Source organism: Bicyclus anynana, chromosome 19 (genome assembly GCF_947172395.1).
Source record: "Bicyclus anynana chromosome 19, ilBicAnyn1.1, whole genome shotgun sequence".
Classification (NCBI taxonomy): domain Eukaryota; kingdom Metazoa; phylum Arthropoda; class Insecta; order Lepidoptera; family Nymphalidae; genus Bicyclus; species Bicyclus anynana.
In genome coordinates this window covers 13,326,389-13,349,632 of record NC_069101.1, presented here as the reverse complement: position 1 = coordinate 13,349,632, position 23,244 = coordinate 13,326,389, and the positions used below count along the sequence as shown (strand labels likewise).

Here is a 23,244-nt window from a genome sequence, read left to right as displayed (position 1 = left end):
TTTTAATGATGAATATAGTTTTACTTAAGATAAGCAGTTTAAACCGCAGTTGTAATAGTTTCAAGAAAACTTCTGTTAAATACGGCAAAGGGGGGTGCGGGAGACTTGACCAGGCTCATGTTAGGGAGACATGATCAGTGGTAGAATTCTCCAGCGCTGTGTTTGAATTTGATTTGATTGTAGGTAGGTACCTATTGTTTAACGACACATTTGTTACAGTGCTAGTGAACGCTGCTTCTGTACCAAGAGATCAGTTCAGAGTCCAGTTCAGATCAGTCAGTGTTCCATCCCCGCAATATATTGCAGGGATGGAACACTGACTCTTGGTATTTATTATGGTAGTATTCGTGATTCCACTGTTGATTCTGATATACGTGACACGAGTGCTTAAGCTACTGATCTAGAAGTCAGATCAATGTATGTGATGTTGAGTGAAATTAATTTGTTTATTATTCTTTTAAGGAAAATCATGCCGTTTCGATACAAACCCAAGGAGGGTTATAACCGCAAGAAGTTTACCAAACAGAACTCCAAAAAAAACTCTCAAAGTTGATGTGTAATTCATGCAAAAGATATGTTCATGAAGATTGCGTTGGGTTGACTGACAAAGACGAATGTTAAATGCTTTCTATGCTGAATGTTATTCAAAAGTGTGTGCCTATTCCTAATTTTATCTACTCTGTTAAATCATTTGTGTGTTTTATTATTAAATATTTTCAATAAAACTGTTGTTTTTTAGTAGTTTTCTCTGATTTATATGCATATGGTCAAGTCTCCCTCATCTCCTGATCAACTCTCCCAGGGGCTGGGGAGATATGAGCCACATCTCATTTTTTAAAAAAAGGAATTCAGCACCCAATATATTTATCATACTGCCATTCTATTAATGTATAACGATACCTATTTAGGCATATGCTCTACTTGCAAAAAATCGAGCCGCTACCACTTACACATCCAACTTTAAATACGTTTAAGTAAAAAGGGGGTCAAGTCTCCCGGACTTCCCCTACAAGTTAGCCCTTGACTACAATCTCACCTGATGGTAAGTGGTGGCTCTAAGATGGAAGCGGGCTAACTAGTTAAGTGGATGAAAATCCACACCCCTTTCGGTTTCTACATCGTACCGGAACGCTAAATCGCTTGGTGGTACGTCTTTGCCGGTAGGGTGGTAACTAGCCACGGCCGAAGCCTTCCACCAGCCAGACCAGGACAAATTAAGAAAATCTCAATCTGCCCAGCCGGGGATCGAACCCAGGACCTCCGTCTTGTAAATCCACCGCGCATACCACTGCGCCACGGTGGCCGTCAAAAGACATAGTCTATGTGTCAATCCAGAATAAAATCTATTTCCAAATCGGTTTAGTAGTTGCGGCGTGAAAGAATAACAGACACCAAGTTTGTGTGTAGCTACACACAAACTTTCCCCTTTTGATTACACAAATGGGTAGAGGAGCTTAGAGGGTAGATCGAAAATAAAAGACAAATATCAAAAACATTGAACGCTATATTCAATAGTCTTACTAGAAACAACATTCAAAGTGGGCTTAATTAAAAACTGTCTACTGCCGCGACGGTCGCAAACAAACTCATTTACATTTAACCATTTATACTATTCAGTTTCTTTTTATGTAAATAAAAACAATTTTATTTTTTATATTATTAGTCAACATGCGTGTCTAGACTGTACAAATATTTTTATATCTAAGTGTTTATAGGCAGGCAGCTTTTAGAACTCAGTGAATGATTGCTGATTTTTTAGTTCATTTCGGAACCAGAAATGTATTAAAAAATTAAGTTGTCCAAAAAAACAAATAACTCAGTTTTGTAGAGCAGTAAAACCTCTATCGAATGAATATATACAGTTTGCCAAACAGGCAAAAAATTGTTGTGCAAAACAAGAAAATATGAAAACTTTACGAACTTTCTTTACAACCTTAATAGACACAAAATAATTACCTACCTTTATAGAAAAAGCAAAAAGCTACCTAACATGTATTTAGTTAACGTTTATTTATGGATACAATTTTGTTTGAATTTACTCATGCGTGATTCGTGTATTTGCGAAAAGATAAATCGTATGTTTTTTTAAAGAAAGGTCTTTTTATTTGTCTAGACAGGCATGTTTTCTACGTCACAATTCAACTGCTTAATCTATTAACAATATACAGGTAAAGTAATAGGTACATTCGTTAATACAAATAAAAGTGATTTGCTAAGTGCCTTTGATTGAACTTATAGTAAACATATTAAAGACTGATTTAATAAATTAAATGAACAAAAAAGGCATGATAGTTTTTCCAGTTTACAATATGAAATATATTTTTGTTTTAACAATAATTATCAATATAAAAATTAAGACAAAGAACATATCATCATCATCATCAACCCAACCCATATTCGGCTCACTGCTGAGCTCGAGTCTCCTCTCAGAATGAGAGGGGTTAGGCCAATAGTCCACCACGCTGGCCCAATGCGGATTGGCAGACTTCACACACGCAGAGAATTAAGATAATTCTCTGGTATGCAGGTTTCCTCACGATGTTTTCCTTCACCGATTGAGACACGTGATATTTAATTAACAAAAAGAACATATATGTTAATTTAAAAGATGTGCATAAAAAATGTTTTTTTTTTAATCTCACACTCAAGTTATTTTTGTATTTTATGTTTTTAATATTTGATTAATATGTATTTGAATTTAAGTGAAACTTAGTTTGCAAATATATAAAAATATGTCAAAATAGCAAAATTTGCTAAAGAATCAAAAAAACTTCTTATTTCTTGAATTCTTATAGCAAAAATTATGATTGTAACAAACATGCACAGTCAAATGAAGTCTCAAATCTTCTAATCAAATGTCAAGCGTTTTTTCATTAACTTGTATCTAACAAGTTAATGAAAAAACGCTTGACATGATTTTATTTTTTCTTAATGTTCTTTGTCTTAATTTTTAACATATTTTTAATTTCTAAAAATAAATTATTTCCTAATAGACTCATTTTATCTTTTGATTTTTTTGCATCGATGTCTTTATTGATCTAAAAGTGAACATTTTACAATGATATGTCTTTCTATAATAAATAAAATTTCGAATTAAATTAAACGAGAACATTTCAAAACAGTCGTGAAATAAATGTTACTATTGGATAAAATACATACTATCGTTTATTTAAATATTAAATATAATAATAACTTTTATTCAGTAATTAAAGCTAACATCAAAATTTAAAGCTTGACATCGACTTATAATAAGACAAAATATAATAAATTATTACAACTTAATATAATATTAATGTATTTGAGAAATAAAATCTATTATCTCTTACGTGTCAATTCGAATCAAATTACGAATTTTTACGAATTTTAAATGAAATTACAAAAAATATTTGTTTTTATATAATTCGTAATTTGAATCAAGTGTTTCAAAATTTGATTTATAATTTTTCACAGTTCACTCGCTTTTATTTTTAAAACTTCGTTCTTATGCCTATATTTTTTTTTCTTTTTTACTAGAACGATTATCTTATAAATATTTTTCAATAGCCTTAACGACATTAATGTTATTAAAATTAAATAGACATTGAATTCAACTACAGGATGATTGTATATAAGTTATTGATACAGGATGTTATTAAGGGGACACGTATGGGTATGACGTTATTTTTTTTCATATGAAACGTACAAAAATCTAAAATCTAACAGCAACATGGACGTGGAACTAATTTTATGGACCTCCGTATTCAGTAATATTGTCCATCATTGTGCATTTTCAGTTTTTAAAATACTATAATTATTATAATAATATAATAATTATCACAAAAAACATCTATTCAACAAAACAATTCGTCTAATATTTTTTTATTACAATATAGAATATAATAACGGCTTCGCTAAACAATTTGAGCACATTGAATTAATCGAAATTTACGAATTCACTTAACAATTAGTTATCGGTACAATCCGTTTAAAATGCTGAAGTGAAATGAATCTAAAATCTGAAATCGAAAGCGTTACGTAGGTAAAACTAGTATTCATTTTGTTTATTAAATTATCTATTTTAATTAAAAAATATTCAAACTAGTCTTGCTACTGTAATAAATTCGTTAGAATACTAAAACATAAAAACCTAAACGCTCTTCTCATAAATCTGTGGAAGAGAGACGCTGAAAATGCTTAATTTTAATGAAATCGTGTTCATTTCTTTTTACGCCTTTCATTGTCTGAAAGATCTCGCTATGTAACGACATGACCGCAATATTTTACATTCTATTTAACTTGCTTTATTACTAGAATTTCTGTTATAACTCCGTGCGGTGGCAAAATAAAAGTACATTTATTTAGATTTCCGTCTACTTAGCATTTTAAACGGATAATCTTTTATATTTACAGAGCATACAATAATGCCTTTATTATAGAAAAACATCAATAATACATTAATTCTAATTTCTGTATATGAAAACACACATTTACTTGTAACTACTTTACGCTTGTCTTATATAAATTGTTTGCTGTAAATAGAAACCCTTATATTGTTTTGTTTTAATTTGGCTTCATCTCTATCTCATGTTAATCGTTACACTATTGTCCCATATTATGTAAAGTCAAAATAGACAATCCTTTTATGAAAATGTAACCAAATTTGTCACAAAATTACGTACTTAGTGCCGATTATAATGTCATAGAGATTGTAGGCCCCTGTAATGCATAGTTTGTGATATTCCGCGATTTAAAATGAGCGTCTATTGTCTCTCTATGATTCAGACTCTAACTCATCTCTATTCTCATAACCCAAATGCTCTATTTTTACGTTATCACAGGCTTCTCATGCTCCTAACCCTCGGGGTTATCGATTGCACCTTATTTTTTTAACAATAAATTCTTATAATATACTTTTTCAAAACGAACTCTGTTCCAATTACACTAAAGATATTACGTTGTCCTATTATACTCATTCTTTCCGTATTCATTTGTTTCATCAAATTGTTAATTTAAAATAGGTATTGTAATTATTAGTTTTCAAAAAGGGACGCAAAAGCATCAGTTCATCGAGGGGTTCCACTGGGTAGTCCATTAGGCCCGAAACTGTTCCATATAGAGATCGTTGGAACAAGTAACGTTTGTAATCCAAATAGGTTCACTCTGCAGTACTCTGGAAGGGCGGTGGTCGCCTAGCAGTCGTGCGGCCACCTGGATGGGTGGCCAGCTACGGATCACATGACGCAACAACTCTTCGCTCGTCCTTTCAGCTCGGCTTTTAAGTCGCGCTTGCTCTTACTACGTCCCACTTGCTTCTGTCGAAATAAAGTATAATAAATATTCTACGTAGGCATACAATGATAATGAAGTATGTCTTAACAATGATTATTATTTAAATGAGATTCTATTGAGATGAGTATTACATAATGATTATTTGAAGCAACAATAAATGGCATTTTATTTTATTGTTGCATAGTATTGAATAGTCAATGTAATGGAATGTTTTAGAGTTACACAATTTGCGAAATATTATTGATGAAATTACACATTAGGTGTAAAACCTACGCATTAGTTTAACGGTATTCGTTGAACATTCTGTAGGACACATTCTTGCGCATGTTTTCAGTGAAATTATGGTCTGTGTTGAACCCTGTAAGTATGTGTTTAAAGTTGATGTTTGGGACTTGGGATTAACGTGTTCTTCGAGTGCTCTTCAACACTGGTTGCAGCGTTGATTAACATGGTTATCGGTGTAAGTACAGCACATAAGCCTGAACTCCGGTGCCTCAAGTTGATGGACACCAGGGATATATTTATGCGCAGCATATGAGAGTTTTATGTTCTGCGTTGGACACGGGTTCCACTTTATGGATGTGCTCCTTGTATGATTTGTGGAGTGAGTGTTGATAGTTAAAAAATAGTATAGAATTACACACACCTGCTGCTTCATCTGTTGTTTGTTTAGCTTGCCCAGAGCTGCCAACGCTGCAACTTCGAAGGCATCTTTCACTCCTTTACTGGAGGCTCTTGCCGATGTCTCCACGTAGGTCGTTGCTCCCAACTGCCTCGCTACCGATAGAGCCTGTTGAATATTATTCATTAATGTATTTTTTTTATAATAGACACTGATGTAATTCTGCTGACTGGTTTCTATCACCGTGATTACGCAACAGTGTATTGTAGTGAGTATGTGTGCGTAAACACATACCTACAATAAAGGCTAAGATCAGGATTACGTGTTCCATTGTACCATACCAAAGAACGATGCTAAAATACTACCTACTCTAAGAAGCTGCTGACAATATTTTACGTCAATGTTTAGTATTTTCTACGTTGCGATATTGGAAATATTTCTGTATGTTTATGAACTTCGTTAGTCAAAAAAATTTTGTGTGGCTTAAAACCACGATGCTTGTAAAATTATGAGTGCCGCCATATTGAGCTTGACTGCCGAGTGCCTATTACTTTACCCTTATTTCGCGGTCAGCTGTAATGCGATATGCAATAAATGGACAAATAAATTCGTGGTAACAAAAAAAAGTTCACTTATGATAATTAAAATAGTTAAAAACTCCCAGTAAATAAATCACATTGATCAATCTAGGCTACTTCATGAAACTACCAATAACCAAACAATCCCTGACCCCGTATATAAAAGAGAACATTACAGTAAATCAACATAATGGCAGTCCAGAATTTATTTACTGCTGTTTTGGCCGGAGGACTTCCATTTAATTGGAATTATTGTAGATTGACCCAAATAGTGGAGTCAATTGTCATGTGGAACATCATTGGAATGGCATTCAAACTATCAATGGAATGATCTATGGAATGTTTGGGGCTACCGTCAAGACCACCATAACGTTGACAAGTATTTCTTGCTCTATAACGTCCTGTTAGTATTCTTTTATCTTTGAATATCTAATCTTGATTGGTGGTAATTAACGTGAAAAATTATGTCATTTTTCGTAATGACCAATAGCGAACGTTTCACTATTTTCGGGGGGTTTTAAACACTTTTTAATAACCTGTTTTCTTAATTTGTAAATTAAAAAAAAAAACTTTGTTGTGTATTCGTTTTAATAAAGATTACAAAGAAATCATTTGGCCTTACTTCAATGATATGCATATTATTCAATATTGGAATACGACCTAGAGTTGTAATATATCTAGAGATGACTTAAGCAATGGATGGTAGGGATGTAACAGAGCTCTCCGAAGTTCCAGTAAATGAGTCAGATCGTCGAACCTCTTAACTGGAGACTCTTGATTTGTTTGCAGATATGTCGTATAGCATGTCTGGATTTGGCCCTCACATGCACACACATTGTAGGGCAAATCCAGACATTATATAGACACATTATGTATAAGTGTGACATGTATACATGTAAAAAAAGGTAAACCCAGGGGCGGATACCATTACTTGCTCTCCGATGTACGGATCGTATGGATTTATTCGCTGGTGACTAGGTGCTACAGCTCGTTTGGTAACGTTCCGTACAATAAACCGTGCTAGAATATTTTTTTTTAATTTTTAAATACTTCCATAGTACCCATTGGCTACAAAATTTCGGGCTTCCTTATAAGAGACAAAATTTGGGAGACCACGCCGTGACTAAATCTGGGAGGTCATGCCCAACTTCAATTACATATTATTTACCAAGCTTTGTTATTTTTTTTATTTCTTTTGTCATGTTCGTAGAAAAAGTATTGTATGCCACTGCACGTAATAATAGTAGCACTCGTGCTGTCTATTGCACAAACATCACTTGTGCTACCAATGGCCCTCATTACATGACAGTGGCATAAATAACTATTGTAAAACATATAAGGCCAGGCGCGGCAGCATTACTTGCTCTACGGAGCATTACTTGCTCTACGGAGCATTACTTGCTCTACGGAGCACGGATACGCACCTCTTCGCTGGTGACTGGGTGTGTCCGTAGTTTGGACAGCATGGTGAGCGTCTCCTTGTCATGCCGCAAGTCCGCCTTGCATCCGCACAGAAGGACGGGCGCGGAGCCGCCGTGTGTGCGGACTTCTTTGTACCACTGGAATACAGAACGATAATATATTGACTGATTTACTGACTGGCTGACTGGCTGACTGGCTGACTGGCTGACTGGCTGACTGACTGGCTGACTGACTGATTGACATTGACACTCCGGTCAAAATAATTATCGAATATATACCTTGTTTATCACTAATACTTAAAAGGAGATGGTCCATTTCAGGTCCACTCTTGTACCCCGTATCATTAAAATTAAAAAAATACAAGGAAGCTATAAATAAATTAAAATATATAAATAAAATTAAAACCCGAGTTTTTGAGTTATATCAAGATGGCGCCATTAAAGCAACTATGACATGATAATTGACAGCAAACGTCAAATCGAGTACCTACTGCAATGAAAACGTCATCAATCCGCCATTATTATATATAATTATAGTGCTGCATTTATTGGGAGAGAATGAATATTATTTTGAAAGAATTAAAGTAAATTCGTAGATTTGTATAATTAAAAATAGTTGAAAAATATATTTTCTTTTATTTCCGCCAGGGTATAATGACTGATCCTGGGCTCCATACAATATTTGGCCCATCTCTTTTATTTATTTGAGAGTGTCGAAATATACTAAGTTTTTTGGCATAAACCGTTAGGCCGTATCTTTTTTACGAAGTTTTTCACAGCTTTAGGGAGCGAGTCTGAATATAGTTTTAATAACAACGTGTGAACGTGAAAAAGTTTCGTGACTGACAGACAGATAGACAGACAGGCAACACAGTGATCGTATTAGGGTTCCGTTTTTCCTTTTGAACTACGGAACCCAAAAAAATCAAAATGGCGGCGAGTCGATTAAGCCAGATTTGTTCAATGACTTTTAAATTAGAATGTATATTAAGTAAATGCCCATTACCTTAGCAGCAGAGTTGTTTAGGGTCTCTGGTTCCGCGATGTTGAAGCATAGCATGAAGATCTTGGCATCTTGGTACGCGAGGGGTCTGACTGTATCGTAGGCGGTGGTCCCTGCGAACAAGAAACCTTACTATAGCTTAGAAAGCTCGTTGATAGCACTCCCATGATATGCGGGCCACTAAACTATGTCATGCTTGGCACAACCGTGAAAAAGTGAGGCTTTGCCGCATGTGATTTGTGTGTTACAGACAGTTATGTGATAAAACGAATTCCAGGTACGTAGTTAAGTATATATTGTAACGAAGCCAATAGCAACGGTGAATGAATACCTACCTATAAACAGAACGAAAGTGAGTGTACGGGTGTAATTGTATGTAAAGTTTGTCTCCATACACAGTTGTGGGGACCGTTCCCGGTGTTTTTGCGTGTGCAAGTGTGTAAGTGTATAAGTGTCCCGAGAGTGCAAACTGCCGTTTGCCCAGGGCCGGATTATCCGTATGGCCAAATATGGGCCTTTCTCTAGACTCAGTTGGTAATGCCTTGGTTTAGTTGACAGCTCTGCATCTAGTACATTAGATCGCTTATCGCTTTCACTAAATGAAATGGTAAAAACTTAGTCATACAATTCTGCTGGACTATTAGCTACTACTTAATCGCTTTCAAAAAACTCACTTAATTTGTTGTGCGTTTATTGGTTTTCCATATAATATATCTTTTAATGAAGCACAGTTATATCGTACTGAAGTCAAACAAGTTTAGTTAGTCCATTGAAACTGTATCCACAAAAGGATGCAATAAACTGAATTAAATGTGATTGAAATGGAAAATGGAAAGAACTGAATTAATTTCAAGTTTGGGTCAATTTAGGATTTTGTGTTTTATAAACGATTTGCTCTAAGACGTGTAGACTACTAACTGGTGTAAATCGAAAAGTGCCTATCATTGGCTCCCATAATCCGGCACTGCATTTACCCCTTTACTTATTATGAATAGTAAGTGTATTGGAAATAACCATTGATGTGTTACATACTAAATGTAAAATTGCTACCTCAAAAAATAAAACGAGCTAAAGAATTTAAGCAATATTTACAATCTTCGTAAATAAACTGTTTTGGATTTTTTTATTTTGACTCTGAATTCTGGCGTGTACATATCGCAATTATTGTAAAATAAACAAGGATTGAATAATTAACGGTCAAATATCTCATCTAGTAACAATAACTAGACGACTATACCGAAAACTTAAATAAAATCAATCAACAGTTGATATAGATTGTACAGATAATAAAAGTTTTCAAACTATTAATCTGAAAGCGATGTTTTATCGACATATTTACTCGAGCAGGTACATATCTATGGTCACAACCGTTATTAACCTAGGAACTCCATACTAGCAACTAACCGTAACTAGCTCTACTAACTGAAAACAGTCAACAACGAGTAAATTTAGAATTATCATCTATTAGACAGATTCTTTAGTGATGATAGAGAATCTCCTCATTTCTGATTCCATCACGCAGAGAAACTCCAAACACTTGCTCCATCGCTCGTTGAGTGACTTTGAGCCTTCTAATAAGGCCTATAGTCAGCTGCCTTCGGGCCCCATCAGGCGATGCTTCTGCGCTCGCCCAAACACCCCGGTGACGCCGCTGAGGTCCCATTAAAGAAAAAAAAACCAGCGTCCAACTCTCGCAACGAGTCGCGAAGCTAAAGTGGCAATGGGCAGGCTACATAGTTCGAGGAGCCGATGGACGTTGAAGTCCGAAGGTGCTGGAATGGCGACTCCGCCCTGGAAAGCGCAGTGTTGGTCGATCCGAGGATATCCAGCGACTTGACCTTGACAAGGCCTAAGTGCAGAAGAGCACGTTTAGCTGATAATTATGATAATTAAACAGATGGTATTTAATCTTAATAAAAATTAGTAAAAGGTACTTAAGATTCTAATTCAGATATTCTACTACAAGTAACATTTTCAACTCGGCGATTGAAAATTGCATACTCGCAAATATTTCGCAGAAATTCAGCGTAAATCTAGCTCGAATACATCTAGCAATTATTAGGTTGTTATGCCAGTATAATTAAACCACGGGTATACATCCACTAAACTAACTGTAATTAAGCTTACCTACTCGTAAATTATTTGTATGGAGCCGACTCCATTACTAAAACAAAGAGCTTTTGGAAACTGAATGAACTGAAAATTATGCTTTATCTACGCACTATTTGAAATGCGTATTCAAATACGTTGATTGATTACTTTTTATAGAAAATGCATTAAGTGATATTGAATCGAAAATTATCTTTGATAGGATTTTTATTGAGTAATGATTATCTTTTTCCGCAACACTGAATTTAGTTTTTTAATGTTTTTTCGTTAATTAATTATTATTGATGGCAGTATTGAAATTGCGGCCATATCCAATGATAAATAAATTAAAGAAAATATTTTTTGAACTATTTTTGATTATACAAATCTACGAATTTAATTTAATTCTTTCGAAATAATATTCATTCTCTCCCAAGAAATGCAACACTATGTAATGGCGGATTAATGACGTTTTCAATGCAATAGTCGATTTGACGTTTGCTGTCAATTGTCATGTCATAGTTGCTTTATGGGCGCCATCTTGATTTATCTCGAAAACTTGGGTTTTAATTTTATTTCTTTCTTTTTATTTATTTAGATTTATTCACTTATTTAGATTTTAATAAAATCCTTGTATTTTTTAAATTTTAATGATACGGGGTACAAGAGTGGACCTGAAATGGACTTTCCTTTGCCGCCCTCTGAAATCTGCCGCCCTAGGCTTCAGCCTACTTAGCCCACTGGTAACTCCGCCACTGCTTAACATCATATGAGATTGCAGTTGCTAACTAATGCTAGTCACAAACGGTCAATTATTCTCACGTTTCTGTACCCACGACTATAATTGATCGTGTGTTGGTCACTGCGTAGATAGTTTCTATAGTATGCCGCGTGGGTACTGCCGTTTGCTTTTCAGAAACGTGAGAATTATTGACCGTCAATGGCGACCTTAACTTCTTGTTTGGAACTCTCATAGCTTTACTAATAGGCATTAAGTTTAGATTGGATCTTACCTATCATCATTACATTGAATTGAGTGAATAAAGTGGAATTGAGTTAAAGTGTTTTTATTACCTACACACTCGTAAAAGCAGGTATTTTAGCTGTAATATAAAAACTCGTATATACGCTGTCGCGGACGGTTTTATAGGGCTCTTTGAGGCCGATGGGTTTGTCATACATTGTTCTCGCATAATATATCAAACAGTTCTGTCAGCGAACGCCGATAAAGTAACTCGGCATTTTTCGACTAAAGCTTATAACACACCTATCAGCAGCGCCGGCCCGAAGTAAATTTTAAAATGGAGCGAGATCTAATTGTGGCGCCTCTCCTGTTGGTTCTTAATAATATGTAGATACCTATACCAAATTATGAGTGAAAAGTAAGAATGGAACGCGAGGATCTCGACCATACTCTGGGGTGATCAATTGAATATCAGGCGCAGTACCGTCTACGGTTGAGAAGGAATATCATTTAAGCGCTCTCTAGGATTTGGCGCCTGGAGCGGCTGCTCTGTTCGCCATATGGACGGGGCGACCCTGCCTATCAGTTTGGAAAGGGATCGACACCTATTCTAAAGGATCGACCTATGGCACTCCATACCGTACAGCACACTAATCGGAAAACGTAACTTAATCGCCTCCGTAACGTAACGTAACTAAATCCACTGGGATATGACATCTGCCCTTGATTCCGCGTCATGCACCTCCAGGTTTTCAGTTATATGCATTAAAAGAAATTAAATATCACGTGTCTCAAACGGTGAAGGACATCGTGAGAAAACCTGTGTACCTGAGAATTTTCTTAATTCTCAGTGTTCTTAATAAACAGTGAGCCGAATATGGGTAATTATGACTAGGTATATTCGCTAACCTACAAACCAGAGAATTTTCTTAATTATCTGCGTGTGTAAAGTCTGCAAATCCGCATTGGACCAGCGTGGTGGACTATTAGTCTTACCCATCTCATTTTGAGAGGAGGCTTGTGCTCAATAGTGAGCCGAATATGGGTTGCAATGATGAGTAGGTATATTCGCTAGACAGAACCCGTAGTATATAATAATTAAACATTCATCCGTAATGAAACGTGCATGTCGGTGGATTTTCGCGTTCAGCGAAAACCGCTGACCTATTTATTTACTGGCTGATACCGACTATCGAAATATTGAGTTTTTTTAATATATCCAATATCCATTTTTGTGTTTGTCCATATTTGAACATCATGTTTGCACGAACGGGTCTGGATTTCGTAATAAGCCTACATTCTATAAACATATTTTTTTATTTGATCATCAGAAATATAATCGTAGAGAAGATATTGTTATGCGAAAGTGCACCTATGAGTACCCTACCCTACTCCTACTCTACACCTACCCTACCCTTGTTTAAATAATATATGTGTATAATGTATTGCACCTTCCCGCTCTTTCTTCGCAAGTCCTATCTACAGGAGTTGCCTGGTAGAGATTACTAAAGTAATAAGGCCGCCTTTGCATGCTAAGTTTAGAATTATTAATTGTTTTGACACTAAAATACAGTAATAAATATAAACATTTATTACTGTATTTTAGTGTGCAATAAAGTATTTCTTCTTCTTCTTCTTCCTACCCTACCCTACCCCTAACGCCAGTCAACTGTTTTGCCTTCCTCGAACCTCTCCACTAACACTTTAACTATATGAATTTTAAAAATGAATTTTAAAAATGACCTCGAGTCCCCTCTTATTCTGAGAGGAGACTCGAGCTCTGCAGTGAGCCGAATATGGGTTGATAATGATGATGATAATGTAAGTAAAACCTTAGTGGTGTTGCTAAATTCAGATCATTTTTTGCAGTGACTTTGTAGGCACGTAACATATCTGTATAAGGAATCAAGATAACCTATAATCGAGAATACTAAGAACCTGTAGAGTTCATTGATACATTATCATATTCTGATTTCAATATTTCAACAAGATCTTAAATTCTAATACAAATATTTACTAAAACAGCTATCATCATCGCTGCAGTGCAGTACATATGTTGTGTATCTAAAGATAATATTTAAACCACTTTCACATGCGCGCTTCCTGTTCAGAAGTTTATTTGTAAGCGGTATTTGAAGTTTGTAAGTACACAAATTATTGGGTTATCTAACCCGGATGTTTTAGTATTTTGTCGATTCAAATACAAACAGACAAGTGCTAGTTGAACTTACGTTGAGGGTTCTGTAGCGTGAATGTGTTTTTGATCTTGAATCTTAATCTGTTTTTGTTTCACTACTAGCCGATGCCGCGCGGTTTCACCCGCGTGGTTCCCGGCGCCGTAGGAATACGGGAATAATATATAACCTATAGCCTTCCTCGATAAATGGGCTATCTAACACTGAAAGAATTTTTCAAATCGGACCAGTAGTTCCTGAAATTAGCGCGTTCAAACAAACAAACTCGTCTGCTTTATAATATTAGTATAGATTTCACTATTATCATGATTCGCCTAGATTTAAAGCAGGTGAGAAATAGACAAAATATCGAAAAATTGCGGTGGATTTGTCCCAGTTCCATCTCTTTGGTCCCAACGCAAGGAAGAAGAGATAGCGATATTTCCAGCTGCGCCGCTATTGAATGAAATTTGTCTATTTCTGTTCACGATATAAGTTCATTGCATGTTATACGTACAGCGTCTGTAGCCAAGTGGCAAGTTGATTCTATTTCTACAATCGCAAACGTTTTGAAAACTAGAAAAATGTATGGTAATGACAGATCTTGATCACGGACCTGTCGATAGCAAATTTCATTCCCATACATTTTTCTAGTTTTTGAATCGTTTGCGATAGTAGAAAGAGAATCTACGTGCCACTTGGCTACAGAGGCAGATCAGATAGAATAGATAACACTTTGTTAACACAACACATTGAAGACTTAAAACGAATATATGTCTTGATACTTATAACTATTATTTATACTTAGAATTAAATGTGTTATGCCATTATAACGATCCGAATCATCATAAAATGTTGTGAGTACATCAGTACCTACAACGCCCATATTCTGCCAAATCCTATTAAGGGAAGATCAGAACATAGAAACTTAAAAGAAGCTTAATATAAACCTAATATGAAAGTAAATAGAGAAGGCAGTGTAAAACAATTATGAAAGAAAACAAAATAACAATATATAAACGTTACTAAAGAAAGCCAATTCAAAAATATATTTTTTAAGCTCGCCACACATTCAGATTTTTGTAAATTTAATAAATTTGTACTCAGTAGAACACAGCAATACAAAAATACACACCCACGCTACCCTAAATATGTTGTAAGTTGAGTCAGAATGGATACTTTAAGTCGTAAATCAATTCAAATAAACTCACGACATAAAAGCAACAGCGAAACTTGTACATTCTTCTCATAACAAACCATATTTCACGGGGAACCGTGTAGCACTAAATTATAAAAACTTTCCAATTTATTTTGAGCGAAATTCTCATAAAGTTCGACGCCACAGTAACAACAAATTAAAGCGACCGAGTACTAACCGCGTGGCCACGGATCGCAATACTCGCGACGCGACGGGCGGCAATTCTCGCGACACGACGGGTGACGATTCTCACGACATGACAAACAGCAATTACTGCAGTGTTTCAATAAAATAATATGTCACTTGCTATTGAGGGCGTTAGAGAGAAGAGCTGAATTAAGAAGAAGTTTAAAATGGACATAAAATTCTTGGATAGTATTTTAAAGACCGAAATTCGTTTCCCAACCCAAAACGCCATATATTTGACTAGGATATAAAAAAAGACGTCATTCGAACATTAACTAGCCTCCGCGCCACGATAGAAGTCCCGTGGCTAAAACCTGAACTAAAATTGACAACGCCATTACCTGCCTACATGACAATGCGCGCCATTAAGACATTAGCGCCACGGCTACAGGACTTGTTTCGTTTTTGTTGAGTATAGTCACGAAATTGTTGTATCTGAAAGTTGCCACATTTATGTATAATCTGGGTAGGTTGAGGAGAGGGTCACCTATTCTTCTCATTCATCCTAATGTTCAACTTGTCTCCTCTCTAGGCAAACGCCAGACGATTGTTGCAAACGCAGAACAAGAACAACTGACCTGCAGCCCAATTCACTACTTTTACGTATGTTAGTTAACATATTATAAAAAAATATAAATATAAAATTATCAACTAGCTAATTGTCAGTAATTCACAAGTCCCGTGATGTCTTATTTACCATCTATTAAACAACTGTTCAAAATTAAGATTGCAGGTAAAAAATATCATCCGGTGTCTACTGATAACCCTTGTTGATATCATAGACTAGGTAGATGACATTTCCCAAGTTCTCATTGATTTAATGTTAATTCTATGCTCAATTAAGTCAAAATTAGTGAATCGACTGGCGGATGCCCTGGCCAGCGTAAAAAGCGACCGAGATGTTTTCATTGTTCACGGGTATTCCCCTATTGTGTAATGTAGTAGACTGGTCGTCGATATATTGCTATCGGGCCAATATTGCCTATCATTGGACCGGACCCTTTTTATTAAAGGACCTACATTACTGGTATAAAGAAACGTATTAAATGGCGCTCCAGAAACGATCTCGAAGTAATGCTTAGTGGTGAATGAATTACTTGTATTAACAAAATAAAATACAGAAGATTTATTGATTGTTCGAGCTGGTCTTAACAATTTTAGTGTGTTTAATTTAGTTAATGATACCTGTTTACTCGATACAATACTTATTTTTTGTAATACTTGTAACAAAAAAGAGAAGATTTTCGTGCTACGAGTAAAAATCCTATAGTCTTGCAAGTTCGTTGATGACACGTCTTTTCCCCCCGTCACCCACATATCATGGGATATGTGGGTGACGGGGGAAAAGACTGCGCGTGCGTGCGGGGAAGTGAGGTGCATCAGTTGTGGGCTTTTTATTCAACGCTACACGCCCCCCGGCCCGCGCAGACCATCGGGAGTGTTACGAACGAAGAAATTTATCTTCTTATTCTATTAGAGCATATAAAACAAAAACAAGAAATTATAGAATAAATTGCAAACAGTAATGAAAACAAAATTACATTGGAATTGATGGTGATTTCAATAGAAAATCATACTAATATTATAAACGCGAAAGTTTGTATGTATGTTTGTTTGGTTGTTTGTTACTCTTTAACGCCGTTATTACTGAAGCGATTTGGCTGAAATTTGTATTCAGCCAAATCGCTTCCATTTCCATTTTTCAAAATATATTTGAATTCTATTTCCATTTTTCAAAATATATTTGAAAAATGGAAATAGATTTTACTCTGGATAGTAGTACATAGTAAATAGATACAGATGCAGATAGAGAAATATACAGATAAAGATATAATATAGATATATACAGATACAGATAGATACAGTGTTTTGTCATGGCAAGGCAGAGTCACTACAGCCTTGGATTCGTCTCATAAACAACGCATATCTCCCAAAAACAGCCGTCCACAAAGTATGTAAACCATGACAAATTATACAAGTTATGATCATTTAATACTGAATAGCTAAATACCCAGTTTGCGCGCGGGGCACTTTTGTTAAGAGTTGTAATAACATTTAAACATTTCGGGTCTGCATTTACATTTCGCCTTCCTGAAACTTAACAGAATTTGTTGTGTAACTTTAACACCTATGTAGTAAAAGTTGACTTTGCCTTCTTTTGTGTATGTTATTAGCGAACGCCCGCGATATCGTCCGCGTGGAATTCAGTTTTTCACAAATCCCGCGGAAAGTATGGATTTTTCCCGGATGAAAAGTAACCTATGTGTTAATCCAGGGTATTATCTATCTTCATTTTAAATTTCGGCCAAATCTGTTCAGTAGTTATGTGCATTCTAAGAAATTATATATCACGTGCCTTGAGCGGTGAAGGAAAAAATTAAGTTTTTTAATTATCTACGTGTGTGAAGTCTGCCAATCCTCATTGAGCGTGGCGGATTATTAGTCTAAACCCTGTCATTCTGAAAGGAGACTCGTTTTCAACAGTGAGTCGAATATGAGTGATTGAAAATGATGAATTATGAACGGTGCTTTAACCTTGAAGAAGTGACAAACATACTTCAAATAGTCAATAAGGTTTCGGTTTTTCTTTTTTTTAGTCTTCGTACCATAACAGCTTTCAACAAACCCCACTATATACAGCAAATACTACGTAATCAAAAAGAAAACATGTGTACAACCGACCCATCTATACTAATATTATAAAGCTGAAAAATTTGTTTGTTTGTTTGATTGAACGCGCTAATCTAACTAACTACTGGTCCGATTTGGAAAATTCTTTCAGTGTTAGATAGCCCATTTATCGAGGATGGCTATAGGCTATATATTATCCCCATAGTCCTACGGGAACGGGAACCACGCGGGTGAAACCGCGCGGCGTCAGCTAGTACCACGATATCAAGACCAAAACATCCATCCATAAATTATGAAAACCCTGACAAATGAATACCTATACAAACGAATTACCCACTTTGCAAATGGGGCACTTTTACGTAATAATATTTAAACATTCTGGGTAGGATCGCAAACATTTCGCCTTCCTGACACTTTGCGGAATTTGTTTAATGGTAATAATTTTAGTTTCAACTTCCATTGTTTTCTTTTGTGTTGACAATTTGATGTCATAAATTAAATCTGTATGTATGGAACTGAGGATTTATTCTATGGTCCCTTTATTTCTTTTGTTAGTATTTTAATGTCTTGTAACTACCTTGTTGAGACGTGATAAATTCAAATTCAAATTCAAAATTCATTTATTACAATTAGGCTTAGTTTACAAGCACTTTTGAAAGGTCAAGTTTATGTCATAATTTAATTTAATCTAATGGTGGTAATAATAGTCGAAAACTTAAAATTAAAGTTACGAGGGTTCCAAACGCGCCTTGGTCCGAGAGAATAGCCCAGTGGATATGACCTCTGCCTCCGATTTCCGAAAGTGTGGGTTCTAATCCGGTCCGGGGCATGCACCACCAACTTTTCAGTTATGTGAAATTAAAAAAAAAAAATATCGCGTGTCTCAAACGGTGAAGAAAAAACATTGTGAGGAAACCTGCATACCAGAGAATTTTCTTATTCTCTGCGTGTGTGAGGTCTGCCAATCCGCACTACCACTAATCCGCATCGCACGGATCGCACAAATCCGTTTAATGCAATGCATCCGATGATATGTGGACGCCTATCTTTAGGCTGAGGCTGAGTACCAGACATAATGCCAACGCCAATGTATTTAGCGTAGCGATGCAGCATTGAAACCGACAAAGTTGTTGTAGATTGCACCGTCACTTAACATCAAGTGAAATACCAGTCAAGGGCGTCCTTATCGTTGAATAATAAACAGCTTTTTTATATCAAGACAGATGTTCTAGTTTATGCAAAATAAGCATGTTCTTAGAATACATAACATTTACATGTTAAAATGTATTGTAAGCACTTGTCGTTTACTCCCGCAATCATCCCTTAGCTCCGGGTTACTCAGGGTTAGGGCGCGGCCGTGAATATCAATAAAATAAGTGCTAGCATTTTATTTTTCAACCAATGATATTAAATACTGTTAGATGTGCTACTAGAGCATGAAAAATGAGGCGCTCAAAAGAGAAAATTCATACTCAACTCAATGTTGTCAACAACGAACGTTATTTAAACGAATAATATTTAAATATCGTCTACAATGTCGAGTTGTATGTTCAAGAAGTGTTAAAACTATATATACATAAATATACTTATCCATTTGACTCCTAAATGGACGACCGGTCGCCCGTCCGTTAATCGTATCCGTTACGTGACATGTAAAAAAATATAAAGTAAACTTAGGGCAATAGACGAGCACAGTATCATGCTCCGCGCGATAGAGGAATATAAAGATTTTTTAAATGGCTTACAACGGTAGATTAAAACCGCTTTCCCTGACAGTCGGCTTCTTCAACGCAGACGGGCTTTTCGATAAAATACTCGCGGACAGCGAATGGTTATAATGGAATTAAAGACAAAATTGTGCATGTGTGCGCTCAGTGTTGTAGCCTATTATTATTTGGATTACTTTTTTGGTGATTTTATAGGTGCGTAACCGATCTATAGTATAAAATTATCATTGTTTTGAAGCTAAAAGTGGGCAATTTCAGATTTTACTACGCGACAGCATCGCACGCGGCGCGCGTAAAAATTTATTTATTACAGATAACACTTGGTACGGGTGGCGCTATAAATTAGATGTTATACAAAAATATTTTATATAGCCGACGCCCAGCGGTTTTGCCCGTGTAGTACCCGTTCCCGTGAGAAAATGGGGATAAAATGTAGCCTATGACACTCACAAATAACCTGGCTTTCTAGAGGTAAAAGAATTTTCAAAATCGGTTCAATAGATCCAGAGATTACTCCCTTTAACACCACAAAACTTTTTTATAATATTGGTGTGGTATAATATTGGTATAAATAACATGTTTTTCAATTAAAAGCCACAAAAGCTCCACATTCTGTCCAATGGATATGACCTGCCTTTGATTCGGACGGCGTAGGTTTGAATCCAGTCCTGGGCAAGCAAATTTCGCTTTTATATATTTATCTACTAGCGGACGCCCGCGACTTCGTCCGCGTGGAAATCAATGTAAACTTATTTCACCACTTTAGAGGTTGAATTTCAAAAATTTTTGAATCCCATTATATTTCGTATTTTTTTATAATTTATAGACAAATTTTAAAACTGTAACTCTAAAAATGAAGGACTTTCCATACAAACTTTCTACTCCTATTTCATCCCCTTCTTATTTTATTTTAGCAATAAAAAGTATCTTATAACCTTCTCCGTATTATGTCTTAAACCGTCTTAAACCGTGCTAAGTTTAATTTGAATTCATTCAGTAGTTTCAGCGTGATGCTCGAATAACAAAAAAACATGAACAGACAGACAAAAAATCGAAAGAAAATATTTTTAGCTTCAGTCTCGATTATAATTATAATGCCCCCCAACAAAAAATTCCAAAAATATGTTCAATGTACAGAATGTACAGAATTCGTATTATAAGTATAGATTCTAGATAGCACTAGTAGTACTCTATGCCACGGTAATGTTTGGTGTTACAAATGGTATAAGTAAAATCTCAAATTGCGAATAAATGTATAGAATTCATCCAGTTTTATTATAAGTTTAGATTAGATATAGATTAATTATGAAGCTTATGAAAAATACAATGGTATCCGGATTTACCTGAGGTGTCCCACACTGAGAAGTTCACTCTGTAGTCGGCGACTGTGCACGTGTAGCCATATTTTTCGAACCCGGTGGGCGTGTACGCCTGCAAAAAAAAAGGTTCATTTTAATTTTATCTAAAACTTGCTGTCGCCGCGCGGTATAACCCGCGTGGTTCCCGTTCTCGTAAGAATACGGGGATAATTTACCACCTTCGATATCTAAGTACTAGCTTACGCCGCGCAGTTTCACCCGCGTGGTTCCCGTTCTCGTAGGTATATGGTGTTAATTTAAAGCCTATAGCCTTCCTCGATAAATGGGCTAACTAACACTGAAAGAATTTTCCAAATCGGACCAGTAGTTCCTGAGTTTAGCGCGTTTAAACAAACAAACTCTTCAGCTTTATAATATTAGTATAGATTTGGCCTGTGCGTCAGATCTTCGTTATTTTATAAAAGCTCAAAGTCTGTCAGCCCATGTTCTCACCATCAGTATCTAAGTATGATAGGCAAGTGTGGATTTTGGACCATGATGGCCAAGGGTCTAGACTTGAGCCTCAATTGACCTATTAGAGATGAAAAGTATTTTTTCATGTTTTCTAAGGGATTCAGTTCAGGAAAATTCACTTAGCTTTGTGGGAACCCTTCGAAAAACACTGTTCAATATTAAACTTTAAGGTTAACTATCGGTATTTTTTCATGTTCTCTAGGTAAAGGATAAAACTTCACTTCAGGAAAGTCACTTAGCTTTGGGGCAAGCCTTCAAAAACACTGTTGTATATTAAACTTTAAGGTTAACTATCGATATTTTTTTTTGTTTTCTAGGTAAAGGATAAAACTTCACTTCAGACAAGTCAGCTAGCCTTGTGGCAAGATTTCAAAAAACACTGTTAAATATTAAACTTCAAGGTTAACTATCGATATTTTTTCATGTTTTCTAGGTAAGGTATACAACTACACTTCAGGAAAGTCTCTTAGCTTTGTGGCAACCCTTCAAAAAACACTGTTAAATATTAAACTTCAAGGTTAACTATCGATATTTTTTCATGTTTTCTAGGTAAGGTATAAAACTACACTTCAGGAAAGTCTCTTAGCTTTGTGGCAACCCTTCAAAAAACACTGTTAAATATTAAACTTCAAGGTTAACTATCGATATTTTTTCATGTTTTCTAGGTAAGGTATAAAACTACACTTCAGGAAAGTCTCTTAGCTTTGTGGCAACCCTTCAAAAAACACTGTTAAATATTAAACTTCAAGGTTAACTATCGATATTTTTTCATGTTTTCTAGGTAAGGTATAAAACTACACTTCAGGAAAGTCTCTTAGCTTTGTGGCAACCCTTCAAAAAACACTGTTAAATATTAAACTTCAAGGTTAACTATCGATATTTTTTCATGTTTTCTAGGTAAGGTATAAAACTACACTTCAGGAAAGTCTCTTAGCTTTGTGGCAACCCTTCAAAAAACACTGTTAAATATTAAACGTCAAGGTTAACTATCGATATTTTTTCATGTTTTCTAGGTAAGGTATAAAACTTCACTTCAGACAAGTCAGCTAGCCTTGTGGCAAGATTTCAAAAAACACTGTTAAATATTAAACTTTAAGGTTAACTATCGATATTTTTTCATGTTTTCTAGGTAAGGTATACAACTACACTTCAGGAAAGTCTCTTAGCTTTGTGGCAACCCTTCAAAAACACTGTTAAATATTAAACTTTAAGGTTAACTATCGAAGGGTAAGGTTTTCACCCTTGTCGACAAATCGAATTATACATATTTACTAATTATTACAACCGCTTGTCTTAATACATTATGTGTAGAAGTCCTACGGGTGTCAAAGGTGGTAAAACATTTTCAGAGCAAGCTCCGTGTCCCTAATGACTGTTTAATTAGGCAGTAGGTACTTCTGAAAGCGTCGGCCGACGTCGCACTGCCGCAAACTTGGTAACTGCTACAAGAAAGTCCTTTATTAGGCCTGAATTGTTAATTAGGTGTTGAAATTTACATTGTCGCTTGCTTTCAGAATAATTGGTATGATCGATATTGTGCCGTAATTTGGTT

General features: G+C 35.5%; 1 protein-coding gene across 2 annotated transcripts in view; it reads right to left on the bottom strand.

Annotated features, from left to right (window-relative positions):
• Window positions 1-1,486: 1,486 nt before the first annotated feature.
• The window catches only part of LOC112055216 (rho-related GTP-binding protein RhoN-like), a 145,148-nt gene continuing 123,390 nt past the window's right edge, over window positions 1,487-23,244 (bottom strand). The window contains exons 3-7 of one of the 2 annotated variants that reach the window (XM_052887250.1): window positions 21,204-21,291; window positions 8,896-9,005; window positions 7,893-8,027; window positions 5,915-6,058; window positions 1,487-5,288 (exon numbers count right to left, since the gene is read on the bottom strand). In XM_052887250.1, coding sequence (XP_052743210.1) covers window positions 5,211-5,288; window positions 5,915-6,058; window positions 7,893-8,027; window positions 8,896-9,005; window positions 21,204-21,291 — 555 coding nt within the window. In that variant the 3' untranslated portion in view covers window positions 1,487-5,210. Of the gene's footprint in view, window positions 5,292-5,914; window positions 6,059-7,892; window positions 8,028-8,895; window positions 9,006-21,203; window positions 21,292-23,244 lie in introns of both variants that reach the window. The other variant, XM_052887249.1, reaches the window with a different exon arrangement.